Genomic DNA, 14,782 nt, shown 5'->3' with positions numbered 1-14,782 from the left:
TTCCTGATATTCAATGTATAATTCTGTTATTTATGTTAAAAATAAAATTTATTTAATATTCATTCACAACAAAAAAGGAGAGAGTAGTCTGTCCCTTTAATTAACTTTTTAAAGTTTGAGGTTTAAATAATACTAATCCACAAAAATTAGAATTTTCCAAACGTAAATAAATAAATGCAGATAAATTTTGCTAAAACGAAATCTCTCGATTATTATATTATTATTTTTGGGGCCCCTTATTTTTGTAAATAAAAAATATATTAATAATAATTTAACCATAGAAATCGGAAAAACGACGTAAATTTAGTTATGTCTAAAAAAAATGTTAGGAAACCTTGAAATTTTTTTGAAAACCAACAAAGAACACGATTGAAAATTTTTTTGCAATAAAAAATAATTTGTTCAATCAAATTAATTAATCAGTATCTAATTAAATGACTTAACAAAATTTGTATATTATTTCAGGATTTAGCTGAAATAGAAAAAGAAAAAGGCGACGGTGATTATGAAACAATTTATGAACAAACTGATGGCACAAGTACTCCTCCATCGGTAGTGAAAAATAGTGATCATGTTACGAGGATTTATGCTTGTGCGACAATGTGGCACGAGAACAAAGAAGAAATGATTGAATTTTTGAAAAGTATTCTTCGATTAGATGAGGATCAATGTGCAAGACGTGTTGCTCAAAAATATTTAAAAGTTGTTGATCCTGATTATTATGAATTTGAAAGTAAGTGTCAAATCAAAAAATTAAAAATAAATTGAAAGACAATATTCATGTAATATCAATTTATAATGCATTTAATAAATAAGTAATCAAAATATTATATATAAATATAATTTAAAAGTTATTAATAAATAACAATTATATTATCAACTTTCAGCTCATATATTTTTCGATGACGCTTTTGAGCTTTCTGATCATGATGAGAATGAAAGTCAAGTGAATAGATTCGTGAAACTCTTAGTGGGTACATTGGATGAAGCAGCTTCAGACGTTCATCAGACAAGGATGCACGTGAGAGCTCCAAAGAAGATTCCAACTCCGTATGGTGGTCGATTAATTTGGACACTGCCAGGAAAGACAAAAATGATTGCTCATTTAAAGGATAAAAGTAAAATTCGTCACAGAAAACGTTGGAGTCAGGTATAAATGTCAAATTTTAATGAATAATAAAATTAAATTTATTCATTAAATTTAAATTTCTAATTTTTGAAATTTCGAGAAAAAAATCAATTTTACAGACTGCAATTTTCTTAAATTGAATTTTGAAAAATTTCTATAATCAAATTACAAAATTTTTCAGGTCATGTACATGTATTATTTACTTGGACATCGTTTAATGGAGTTACCAATCAGTGTCGATCGAAAGGAAGTCATTGCGGAAAATACCTTCCTATTGACTCTTGATGGTGATATTGATTTTCAACCCGCAGCTGTGAAATTATTAGTTGATTTGATGAAGAAAAATAAAAATCTTGGAGCCGCCTGTGGTCGTATTCATCCCGTTGGATCGGGTAATAAAACATTCACAATTTTATATATCAAATAAATGATGAATTTTTATTCAATGATAAATTATGAATTAATTTAATAAATAATTAAATTTCTAAATTGAATTAGGTCCAATGGTTTGGTATCAGATGTTCGAATATGCGATTGGTCATTGGCTGCAAAAAGCAACAGAACACATGATTGGATGCGTACTCTGTAGTCCTGGATGTTTTTCTCTTTTTAGAGGCAAGGCACTGATGGATGATAATGTAATGAAGAAATATACAACCAGATCTGAAGAAGCTAGACACTATGTCCAATACGATCAAGGAGAAGATAGATGGCTTTGTACATTGCTTCTACAAAGAGGCTATCGGGTGAGTAACTTTTCACAAAATTTTATAAAAATGAAATTCCACAATTTCCGCAGACAAAAATAGAATTAATTCATTAATTGAATAATTAATTAATATAATCGAGTTTATCAACAACGATTAATACAATAATTTAACATTATAATTAAAAAAAACAATTAAAATAATTTTTTTGTTTGAATATCAAACCTAAATTTCAAACAAAGGAATAAATATAATACAATAAAATTGAATTTATCCAAGGTTGAATATTCAGCTGCAAGTGACGCCTATACTCATGCTCCCGAAGGTTTCAATGAATTTTATAATCAACGTCGTCGATGGGTGCCTTCGACAATAGCTAATATTTTGGACTTACTAATGGATGCAAAAAGGACAATAAAAATTAACGATAATATTTCCATGCCTTATATATCTTATCAGATTCTTTTGATGGGTAAGGAAAATTAAATTAAATATTATTTTTTTTATCTTAATGTACGATATAAAAAAATACAAAACTCAAAAAATCTACTTTGATCTTTTTCTAAAATCGAAAATTTTTAAAATTCATTCATTTTTCAAAAATGACAATTCGGTTTTTTTTAAATTAAAATTTGTGTTGAATTATGATGAATTTTTGATTAATTTTAACATTAAAACTTTTTTGAGAAAAAAAATTTCACTAAGAATTGTGTAAACATATATTATAAATCATTTTTAAATCATTTTTTCTAATGGGGCAGTTCGAACCGCCCCTTTCAAACTTAGTAAATTTAAAAAAAAAATTAAATTAATTCACATTATTCATTCATTGTCTCAATTAACTTTAAAAAATTGAATTATACAATTAAAATTTTAAATGTGTGAATAAATTCAATTATTTTGTAATTTAATTATATTTTGAATTCAATAATTCAAAACAATTTTATTTGAAAATTTAATGATTTTCATATTTTTGAAATATCAGTTATCAAATTCAATTATGAAATTTATCAAAAAAAAAACAAATAATTGAAGTTACAAAATAAATAAATAAATGTGAAAATAATTTAATTATAAAAATTAAGTAAACACAAAAACCCTTAAATTTTAAAAATTACTGAATTTACATTATATTAATATGAAAATAATTGAATTTTTAAAAATACCATAAATGATAAATACCTATCATGCAAGTTTCTTAAATATTGTGGAAAATTTAAAAATTGTTTTCTTAACAATGATACATGAAAGTTTTTTATTTTCATATAACTTTGACACGATGCATAAAAAAATTATCATTTTTTTTAAATAAATAAATAAATATTTGAATTTATTTGTCTTTAATTCTTAATTTTCGTAAATAAATTTCACCTTAAAATTGTTAAAAAGTGTAACATATCTATAAAACTATTTAAATAAAATTATACTTACTTTTAGGTGGTACGATTCTTGGACCTGGAACTATTTTCCTTATGTTGGTGGGAGCTTTTGTTGCCGCATTCAAAATTGATAACTGGACCAGCTTTTACTACAATATCATTCCAATTCTCTTCTTTATGATTGTTTGTTTTACATGTAAATCCAATATTCAGGTAATTTTTTCTCCGTTATATATTTGAAATCATATATTATTCTCATATGTATATTCTTTCTCTCCAAATTCATGTGTGAAATGTATTTTCAAAGAAATTAATTATTTGTTCGTATCAATCGTGGTATAATAATATTGCTTGGAAATGTCCGTCTGCAAATTTTGTGTTCGTCCTTTCAGCTATTATGTGCGCAAATATTGTCAACGGCTTACGCGATGATAATGATGGCTGTAATAGTGGGAACAGCACTTCAATTAGGCGAGGACGGTATGGGTTCTCCATCGGCGATATTTTTAACATCACTCTCGACATCGTTCTTTATAGCAGCTTGTCTTCATCCTCAAGAATTTTGGTGCATTGTTCCCGGTCTCATTTATCTCCTCTCAATTCCATCCATGTACCTTCTTTTGATTTTGTATTCCATCATCAATCTTAACGTTGTCACCTGGGGAACACGTGAAGTCCAAGTGAAGAAAACCAAGAAGGTTCGTCTGATTAGGTTCTCTGTAAAAAAAAAAAGAAACGGTGATGGCATAAATAACAAGGGAATAATAATATAAAAGAAATAACAAGCAAAGAAGAAGAATATTTTGGAATAATGAATGCGGAGCTTTGGTGTGGTGGGATTTTTTGCATGCGACATTTTTTTTTTTTTTTTTTTTGAAAATAACTAACAATCACCATTACTGATAATAGATTCTAGCGGCGGCGATAATAAGTATTGTTTATGGATTGATTATGGTTGCGGTAATCACAGCGATATCGATTAACATTGTTGAAGATGGTTTATTTTCACCATCTCCACTTTTTCTTATAATGGTAATTGCTCAATTAACAGTGGCTGCCTTATTACATCCTCAAGAAATTAGTTGTCTCTTTTATGGATTAATTTACTACATTTCTGTACCTTCGATGTATTTGGTTTTAATTGTTTTCTCCGTCTACAATCTCAATGATATTACATGGGGCACGAGGGAAGTGCAAAAGAAAAAAACTGACGCGGTAATAAATCCCATTTTGGATTTGATGTTCACTATAATTTTAAATTACACTATTAATTTACACTTCTAACATTAATTTATTTCTAATTTACAAAATTCTATTTTTAATTTACGCATTTTTAATTTTAATTATAATTGCTTCTTTCGCAACTTGTATATAATTTTGTAGAAAAAATTAATTATATCTCTAAAATAATGAATGATGGGGTTTTTTTTCAAAAAATGAAAATAGGAACTTGAGCAAGAGAAGAAAGAAGCTGAGGAAGCCAAAAGGAAAGCCAAGCAAAAATCGTTACTGGGATTTTTGCAAAATGGAGCAGGAACAAATGATGATGATGAGGGTTCGATTGAAATTTCTCTTGCTGGATTATTTAAGTGTATGCTTTGTACTCATGGTAAACCATCATCGGAGAAACAACAACTTGTGGCAATTGCTGAATCTCTGGAGCAACTGGGCAAACGACTTGATACAATCGAAAAGTGAGTATAATATAATTCTCCTTTTTTTTTTTAATGGTCGTTAATCATACGCGTGAACATAAAAAATAAATAAAGAAATAAAATTTAATAAAATAAATTCGGATTCTAATTACATTAAAATTACAATTGTTTCGAAAAAAAGATCAATTATTTAAAAATTTTATTATTTAAACTTAAAATTTTTTTTAAAAATAAATCGGGACGCATAAATAAGCCCTAAACCAATTTTTTTTAGAATTATGATTTGATAGAATCTTATTCTTTAGAATATTTATTTGTTCGAATATTAATGTTTTAGAAAATGTAAATGGTCTAAAATCAATTTGACAGAATTTTTATTTAGACAAAAATTAACTTGCCAGAAATTCAATTTCCTCGAATATCAATGTCCAGAAAATTAAAATGCTCGAAAATCAATTTGACAGAAATAATTCGTCGGAAACTTCAAATTTGACCAATCACAATTTTCTTGATAATTTCTGATTGGTCAAATTTGAAGTTTCCGCCGAATTATTTCTGGCAAATTAATTTTAGAGCATTTAAATTTTCTGAACATTAATATTCAAGCAAATGAATATTCTGCAAAAATTAATATTCTTTCTAATCCTCTTTCTGCAAAATTAAGATTCTTTTAAATTACAATTCTGCAAAATTAATATTCTACAAGACAAAATTTCGATGAAATTGAATGTCTGGCAAATTAATTTTCGTCTAAATTAAAATTCTGTCAAATTGATTTTCGAACATTTGCATTTTCTAAAACATTAATATTCGAACAATTAAATATTCTCCAAAATTCATATTCTACAAAATCACACGTTTCTAAATTAATTTATTAAAATTAATTTTCTTATAGAGCTGTCGATCCACATGCTCATATATCAGGCAGAAGACGTGCATCTTCAGTGGGTTCAAGAACGGCTGATCATCTTGGTGCAATTGGCGAAGACCCAGCCGAAGATGATGGTCGTGACAGTGAAACAGAAACTGTCGCTAGTCAAAATACCGAGGGCAATCGTGAAGGACACTTTCCATCTCGTCCATATTGGCTTGATGACGATGGTCTCAAGAATGGAGAAGTCGATGTCCTCAATCTTCAGGAGGAACAATTTTGGAAGGACCTTTTAGAAAAGTATCTTTATCCCATCGATGAAGACAAAGCTGAGAAGGTAAAATACAATCACATTAGGGCAACGTCTTTCTTCAGTTATATACTTATTGATTTAAATTTTTTTGAAAATGTAAAAATTTTTCAAAAAATTAAAAATGATGACAGTGCAACTGAAGACAGTTCGTCTTTCAAATCACCCACCTTTTCTTTGAATTATTATTTACAATTTTTTTGTTTTTTGCAAACGTACAATTTTTTTGAATTTATATTTTAAAAACATATTTTTCTTTTAAAATATTTTTTTAATATTTTACTGTTTTCTTTTGGCCAATTGATTTTTTTCTTTTGCTATATAATAATTGCTTTTTGGCTATAGAGACAAAATTGCTTGACGCTTTCAAAATTATATTAAAAAAATTGTGAAATTCTAAAAATTAATCTAAAATGTTCACGTCAGGCTCGTATCGCCAAAGATTTGAAGGATTTGCGAGACAAGAGCGTGTTTGCATTCTTTATGATAAACGCTCTCTTCGTGCTGATTGTATTTCTCATGCAACTTAACAAAGACTTGTTGCACGTGAAATGGCCCTTTGGTATCAAGACCAACATCACTTATGATGGAACTTCCCAGGAGGTAAAAATTCACTCCGTGGGTAGCACGTGTTTTCCTGTGCTCGAATTATTTCACAGATAAAAAGGAGATTTTTTTTTCTAGACATTTTATTAAACTAAAATTATTATTATTTAACTTTTACCCTTTTTTCTGAATCAAAAATAAATTCTAACCAGGTAAATGCGTCGTTACTTACGGAGTTTTAGTATATTTTACTAATGATTTCTTTTTCCCTTTTTTTTTTTTTTTTTGTTTTTTTATTGACTCCAAATAGGCAAGGATCGCCAATGATTTGATCGAGCTAAGAAACAAGAGTGTCTACGCATTTTTAATGTTCAACACTTTGTTCGTATTGATTGTATTCTTAATGCAGCTGAACAAAGATAAACTGCACATTGTATGGCCATTCGGGGTCAAGACGAACATCACCTTCAGTGAAGAATCTAAGGAGGTAGAGGCATTTCTTTGGGAAGCCTCGACTTTCAGTTTTTCATACAGAAAAACTAACAATTTTATCGACATGTCTGGCTACTTTTTTTTTAAAATTACTTTCTTAAAAATTCATCTTTATGAATATTCATTTTTATTATTCAATAATAATTCTTCTTTTCAATTTCTGAAGCATTTTAAAAGTCTATTTTCAAATTTTTATTCTTCCACAGTTTTTTTTTTATTTGTTTTATTTAAAAATTTAATTTTTGTAATTTTTCATAATGTATCATAACAAAAAATATTTAATATAATATAATTTAAATAAAATAAATTTTAGTTTCTTCAGTAAATATTTTGAAATCTATCATTACAAAAAGAAAGTCAACGAAATCTGATAAATAATTAATAATAATATTATCAGTTAATCAAAAATTTTGTTCCCATTTAGAAACATAAATATTATATTTAATTGAGTACCTATAATTTTATTTTGTAAAATTCGCTCCAAATTTTTATTGATACTTTCACTTTATTTGAAAATAATTTAATTGAAATATAACGAGACATGTCGATTGGGTTTCGGAAAATCATGTTTGATCAGATTGATCAATTTTTTTTTATCTTGTGAATAACCAAATGTGGTTTCAGAGATTCATTAATATAATCATGCCCACACTTCCTCTATCACGGTATGATTCACCTTTCTACCGATCGTGGGTGTGCAAAATTATTAATATTATTCCAACTTTGAAAAAAATTTACATATTTTTTTCAAAGGAAAAGAATATAAAATAGAAAATTATTGAAATTTTAGTAAAAAAAAAAATGCCAAAATTTATCATTTGAAGATTTAAAAAAATTAAAAAACATCCACGATTTTTGGTTCCTCTCAAATGTATAATTCTCTTCCTCACAAAATGGATGAGAACTAATAATTGACAATCAATTTATCTTAGGCACAAGAAAACTTCTCATGAATCTCATTAATGTTTTGTGTCTAACTCTTTACATTTTAATGTACATTTTTTTGAGGAAGCACACACTGATGGTGTATCGGGCACAAATTAATCAATGTGACCCTGATCCTGGTGAAAATAATGTTTTTCAATAACTTCACGTGGTGGTTGTTTAAATATTATATATATTCAAATAAGTGTATAAAAATTTGTTTCCTCTTGTAATTAATAATATTGTACACTTTTCTGAGGACAGGATATTCTTCTAATTTTATTTTTTACAAATAATAGAAAAAAAGGTTTTATTTTGAATATAGAGTAAAGAATTTTTTTGTCAAAATTTAAAAAAATTTTAATATAAATTTTACACTACTAAATAAAATAAAATTTACTATGTAATTTAAAAATTTTATTTCTTTACAACATTTTTATTTCTTTGTTTTGAAGTATTTTGAAAATTAAATTTTCTTAAATTTAATTATTGTAAAAAACATTTAAAAAATGTAAATTTATAAAAGTTAATTATTTTCATATTCAATTATTTTGTTACGTGTATAGGATAGAGATATAATACTTTTTAACACTTTAGTTTAAAAAGCAATTTTAATTTACGTTCAAAATACATTTTTTCTTATTATTTGTTCAAAATAAAAATTGTGAGAATTTCCAACTCTGCACATTTCTTCATATTATGTATATTTGTACACTAAATTAAATTTCTGGTTTTTGAGAAATTACGTTCACAGATCTGAGAAATCATTAATTAGTTATTATTAATAAATTAATATCTAATTTGATAAAGAATAAAATATTATTATGTTATTATTATTATTTTAATAAATTTTAAGTCAATTTAATTTAAATAAAATACACAACTCAGTTCTGTTGATAAATTTCTGAAATAATCATCTAATAGTTATTAGTAACAATATATTAAAGCATGTCATGAAAATTTCTGCGCATTTTTGAATACAAATTGGATTTATATTAAAACTCAAAAATACTATGAAAAATGATGTTAAAATTTTTCTATAACGTTTAGAATAATTAAAAAAAAATTAATGAAATAATTTTCAAAATTGCAGAAGAAATTTAATTTTATTTAACAATTTTATTTGTTAAAATAAAAATTATAAAGTAAAAAAATTTACTGACTTGCTAATTTTTTGTAGATTCATATTTCGAAAGAGTACTTGCAACTCGAGCCAATTGGTCTTGTTTTTGTGTTCTTCTTTGCTCTTATTTTGGTCATCCAATTCACTGCCATGTTATTCCATCGATTTGGAACTTTGGCTCACATTTTGGCCAGCACAACTTTGAGCTGCAAAAAGGTGAGATTTTTTTACTATTTAAAAATCAATTATTAAATTATATAAATTTAAATCGTTGACAATTTTTAATTTTTAATTAAAAAAAAAAAAAAATTCAATTTTAGTTATTTAATATTTTTGCAATTTTGAAAAATAGACCAAAGATCTATCAGAGGAGGCACTGCTTTCGAAACATGCAGTGGAAATAGTGAGGGACTTGCAAAGATTAGATGGAATAGAGGGCGATTACGATGAAGGTAGCGGAAGTGGTCCTGGAAGACGAAAAACAATTAGAAATTTGGAAAAGAGTCGCAGAAAAACACAAGCGATAAATACTCTCGATGTTGCGTTCCGTCAACGATTTTTCAGTATGACAGAAGGCAATGGTAATAAAATATTTTTCTTTCTTAATCACATTTAATCAAATTTCAGTAAAATAGATATTTAAAAAAAAAAATTTGCATTTCCTTTTTTTTCTAAAAATATTTTCAAGTGTGATTTATGGAAATTATTTTATAATTCAAATATTCGGCAAAAAATTTAGAAAGAAATTTTTCAATACTGAACAGATTTACCTGGATTTACAAAAAAATTTCTAAGGTCAAAATTTATGGAATATTACCGAATCAAATATTTAAAAGAATTTTTGAATTAGAATAATTTTCAAGATTTTAATTCATAAAATTTTTTTTCAAAAATCTAACTCAAAAATAAATTGTTAAAAATCGAAAAAGACGTAAGCTCCATAAAATTAATTAAATCCATATAATTATTTTATTTATAAAACATTTTAACTAAAACTCTTTGCAAAAATTTAATTATTTTTAAAAATTTTGATTTCAACTCTTCGAAATATCAATTATTTCAAAAATTTTCAATTAAAATTCTTCACAAATTTATTTAGTATATAAAATTTTTTATTCAGTAAAATATTTTCAAAAATTTTAATTTTTAAATCTCCTAAAAATTATTTCTAAGAATCTTATTTAGATTTTACAATATTCAATTATTTTTGAAAAAAATTCAGTATTGACTGAAATTTGTAAAAAAAAATATTCATCAATTAAAATTTACAAAAATTTAAATTGAAAATTATTTATAATAAAAAAAAAATTATTTGTAATAATTTAAAATCTTCAAAATATCAATTACATATTTTTCAAAAAATTTTTTATGTATGTACAGTGCCGCTCAGCAGATTCTGCCCACCTTTGAGAATTTTACGCTTGGCGAAAAGTTTTATATTTCGGTTGCTAATAAAGATATAATAATGAGTGAGGACTTTTTTGAAAGCTTATATCTTCTACTTTTATGATATCTAAAACAGACATTAAAAAAAAAATTTTGTCATTGTTTAATTGCTCAAAATAAAAATCCAAAATTTCCGTTTTTTTTTGTAATTTTAAAATCGCTGCAGTTTTTAAACCAGTCATCACATTTTAATCGTTGATAAGCCATTTGAAAGCTAATTTTATCACCTTTAAAATGATTCCTTGTAAACTTTAATACGATAATTTGTAACAAAGATATGGACAATTGTTTAAAAAAACTGCACTTTTTTTCAACTAGTCATAACTCAAGAACGATTGATTTTTGAAAAAAATTGTTGAGAAGAAAAATGTGCCTTTTTATGTATAGAATTAGAAAAAAAATATTTAGACATAAAAAAAAAATTTTTTTTTTTTTTGACATATTTTGATTTTTTTGAAAATCAGCACTTTTTGTAATTAGTAATAAGTCGAGAACGGTTAGCTTTAGAAAAAAATTCGTAATATTTTTTTCTCAATTCTAAACATAAAAATACACATTTTTTATATTAAGAATTTTTTTCAAAAGCTAACCGTTCTCGACTTATTAGTTATTTAAAAAATTTTGTTTTTCAAAAAAACTCAAAATATGTAAAAAAAAATTTTTTTTTTTTTGACATATTTTGATTTTTTTGAAAATCAGCACTTTTTGTAATTAGTAATAAGTCAAGAACGGTTAGCTTTAGAAAAAAATTTTCAAGATAAAAAATGCCTATTTTTATGTATAGAATTAGAAAAAAAATATTTCGAATTAAAAAAAAAAAATTTTTTTTTACATATTTTGAGTTTTTTTGAAAAACAAAATTTTTTAAATAACTAATAAGTCGAGAACGGTTAGCTTTTGAAAAAAATTCTTAATATAAAAAATGTGTATTTTTATGTTTAGAATTGAGAAAAAAATATTACGAATTTTTTTCTAAAGCTAACCGTTCTCGACTTATTACTAATTACAAAAAGTGCTGATTTTCAAAAAAATCAAAATATGTCAAAAAAAAAAAATTTTTTTTTTTATGTCTAAATATTTTTTTTCTAATTCTATACATAAAAAGGCACATTTTTCTTCTCAACAATTTTTTTCAAAAATCAATCGTTCTTGAGTTACAACTAGTTGAAAAAAAGTGCAGTTTTTTTAAACAATTGTCCATATCTTTGTTACAAATTATCGTATTAAAGTTTACAAGGAATCATTTTAAAGGTGATAAAATTAGCTTTCAAATGGCTTATCAACGATTAAAATGTGATGACTGGTTTAAAAACTGCAGCGATTTTAAAATTACAAAAAAAACGGAAATTTTGGATTTTTATTTTGAGCAATTAAACAATGACAAAATTTTTTTTTTAATGTCTGTTTTAGATATCATAAAAGTAGAAGATATAAGCTTTCAAAAAAGTCCTCACTCATTATTATATCTTTATTAGCAACCGAAATATAAAACTTTTCGCCAAGCGTAAAATTCTCAAAGGTGGGCAAAATCTGCTGAGCGGCACTGTATTTGTGTTAATGATTGTAAAATATACAGTTAAATTGTAATAAAATAGAAAACAATATTTTATTAATAATTTTTGAAAATTATTATTATTTTTTTTCACTCACAGGCCTGCCACGAAATATGTCAACGAGAAGATCAACGAAGGCGTTCAAAGCATTCGAGGGACGTCGCAATAGTATCATAGCATTAAGAAGAAAATCTCAAATGCAAACATTGGGAGCTAATAATATTTATGGAGCTCCTGGAAATCCTCTTGGAATTCAAGGACGTCCAACAAGAAGTAGTCAAATTTCCGTAAAGGATGTTTTTGAAGGTCACAGTGGCCACGTGAACGCTGCCTATGAAGCTGACGATAGTCCTGGAAATAGTTTGAGGCTTCAACCCTTGGCAGGCCAGGTCACATGGCGAGATCCAAATTCAAATCTATAAAAAAAAACATACTCAATTTTTTGCAAAGAATTTATATAAAATTTTTACCGAATCAATATCAGAATTCCGTAAGAAAAAGAGAAGAACAATTTTATATTTAGAAAAAAATTAATGATTTTCTTTTTTTTAAAAAAAACCAAAAAAAAAAAAAGAAGACATTACTTTTAAGTCAGAGACTGAAGTTCGTTTTATAAATACTGCATTTCTTCATAATATTTTTCTTTATTTTCAAGATGTACTTAATGTATCACTCATACATAGTTGTTTAATTTTTGTAGTCTTGTAAAATACTTTTTTTTGGCGCTGTATGTACTTATATATTTTAAAGAAGCTCAATATTTTTCTTTTTAAAGAAAAATAAAAAAACAATTGGACAAATAAAAATTGTCAATTAATATTGACATAAAATTAATATATATATATATATATATATATATATATTTTTAAATAAACTTTTTTATTCAATTGAAAATGTTAAATTATTGAAAATTTAGGAAAACCATTTAAGTTTGTAAACATTTTTTTAGCAATGTTAAATAAATCGTAAAACTTTAATAAAAAAAAGTTAAATAAAAAATGTAAATAAAATGCACTAAATTGTACAGAAATTTTTATAAATGCTAAGGAATTGTGCATAATGTGAAAGAATAAAATAATTTCTTCTTCTCACAATTGTATGTAATAACGTAAATGTATTTAAATTATGATTGATTTGTAAATGTTTGTATGTGAAACAAAAAATGAAAATATGTGCGTGTTACTTTTCATGATAATCGACAATTAATTATAATCTTGTATAGATAATATTAATTTTAAGTAAAATAATAATTTGTGCGCAAGTTTGCTCAAACTCCTTTTTTTTGTCACTCTCTACATTGTTTTATAATTTCCTACTTTTGAATTAAAAATGTAAATACATTTTCTTTTTATATTTAATTATATTTAATAATGTTCTGTATAGAAAATAATTTGTCACTCACATATAAATTTATTTGTTAGTAATACAATTTGTCAATTTAATTTTATTCTCTTATTTAATTATTCATAATCTAATTCCTTTAAATAAAATGACTATTAATTCTGAAAATATATATTTATTATCACAATTAATATTACTTGAGTGATTTACTAAATTTTTCGTATTATTCTGGAAAATATCGAATAGCTTCAGTCATAAGAAGAATATATGCTGTGGTCATATAATCATTGAAACCAATTTGAATATTTGGATTCTTATCAAATTCATCAGAAGTCAAAGTTAAGATGGAAATAGTATAAGGCAAAAAAGCCAGTATGCAGAATGAGTTTCTTTTAAACCAGCTATATAAAATAGTAACATGTTTAAAAAGAAAATATATATATTTGAAAATATTTTTCTACTCTTACCCAAAATATCCTCCAATGAAAATCCAATAAAAATCAAGTGAATTATCTATATTTTTAGCGAAAATTTCAAAGAAACTTTGCACCTCCGTATTTTCTTGATTATATTTCTAAAATTGCATAATATTATTTTAATTTTCAATCATCTAAAATGATAAATTATATTTTCAAAAAAAGAAAAATTTCTAACACACTTACTCTAGCCTCTAAGGCACAAATAAATTCAACAATTGTCAATGACAAAACAAAAGTTTCAAAAATTTCACATTTATGATAATTGAAAACGGCATAAATTAATCCACCTTGAGCGAGTGTCGAGGAAAATCGATAAAATATTGAATAATTTCGAAAAGGTCTTTTCTTCAATTCCTCTTTTTTCTTCCATTCATCTTCTATTTCTTGAGGATCAATTGCTATAGAAAATAGTTTTCAGGAAATAAAATATTTATTATTTATAATTTATTATAAAAATTAATATATAAATAATTTAAATATTTATCTAAATGAAAAAAAGCAAAAAAAAACCTTGTAATTAGGTACTTACGATAGATTCGGAAAAATAAATTGTAAATTAATGAACTTAATGATCTAACACAAAATCCAAAAATACCAATTGACGCAGATATAAAAAAAGGTTTGACAGTAGAATATTGATCATGACAATTTTTTCCTAAAACGTAAATACTAGAACCAGATGCAAGCAAAAGAAAAGAAGTTGACAAAATTGATTCAAGGAACATAAGCCACTTTGTTTCTGTTTACCGATCAGAAACTTGAAACAACCTAAAATCAACTGGATAACATCATTTGTTTTTTTTCACATTTTATTATTTTTCTTATTA

At 25.1% G+C, this 14,782-nt stretch overlaps 3 protein-coding genes across 4 annotated transcripts in view; 2 read left to right on the top strand and 1 right to left on the bottom strand.

Moving 5' to 3' along the window:
• LOC127290234 (chitin synthase chs-2-like) overlaps positions 1–12,929 on the top strand; it is a 60,524-nt gene extending 47,595 nt beyond the window's left edge. The window contains exons 8-20 of one of the 2 annotated variants that reach the window (XM_051318699.1): positions 466–733; positions 888–1,150; positions 1,311–1,521; positions 1,628–1,875; positions 2,116–2,308; positions 3,274–3,428; positions 3,608–3,913; positions 4,662–4,909; positions 5,766–6,078; positions 6,908–7,084; positions 9,194–9,352; positions 9,489–9,717; positions 12,235–12,929. In XM_051318699.1, coding sequence (XP_051174656.1) covers positions 466–733; positions 888–1,150; positions 1,311–1,521; positions 1,628–1,875; positions 2,116–2,308; positions 3,274–3,428; positions 3,608–3,913; positions 4,662–4,909; positions 5,766–6,078; positions 6,908–7,084; positions 9,194–9,352; positions 9,489–9,717; positions 12,235–12,557 — 3,093 coding nt within the window. In that variant the 3' untranslated portion in view covers positions 12,558–12,929. Of the gene's footprint in view, positions 1–465; positions 734–887; positions 1,151–1,310; positions 1,522–1,627; positions 1,876–2,115; positions 2,309–3,273; positions 3,429–3,607; positions 3,914–4,661; positions 4,910–5,765; positions 6,079–6,477; positions 6,655–6,907; positions 7,085–9,193; positions 9,353–9,488; positions 9,718–12,234 lie in introns of both variants that reach the window. The other variant, XM_051318698.1, reaches the window with a different exon arrangement.
• LOC127290256 (chitin synthase chs-2-like) lies at positions 3,946–4,631 on the top strand. Its single transcript, XM_051318730.1, has one exon. The coding sequence runs from the start codon at positions 4,167–4,169 to the stop codon at positions 4,497–4,499; it is 333 nt and encodes a 110-aa protein (XP_051174687.1). The 5' UTR covers positions 3,946–4,166; the 3' UTR covers positions 4,500–4,631.
• A 631-nt stretch (positions 12,930–13,560) lies between the features above and the next one.
• Positions 13,561–14,703, bottom strand: LOC127290216 (uncharacterized). The gene is made up of 4 exons (XM_051318662.1): positions 14,485–14,703; positions 14,139–14,353; positions 13,944–14,050; positions 13,561–13,877 (listed from the first exon to the last, which is right to left on the bottom strand). The coding sequence occupies exons 1-4, from the start codon at positions 14,678–14,680 to the stop codon at positions 13,700–13,702; spliced, it is 696 nt and encodes a 231-aa protein (XP_051174619.1). The 5' UTR covers positions 14,681–14,703; the 3' UTR covers positions 13,561–13,699.
• Between the last annotated feature and the right edge of the window lie 79 nt (positions 14,704–14,782).

Source organism: Leptopilina boulardi, unplaced genomic scaffold, assembly GCF_019393585.1.
Source record: "Leptopilina boulardi isolate dan_hultmark-lab unplaced genomic scaffold, ZJU_Lbou_2.1 LbouV2_58, whole genome shotgun sequence".
Lineage (NCBI taxonomy): Eukaryota > Metazoa > Arthropoda > Insecta > Hymenoptera > Figitidae > Leptopilina > Leptopilina boulardi.
This window is presented reverse-complemented; position numbering and strand designations above follow the sequence as displayed.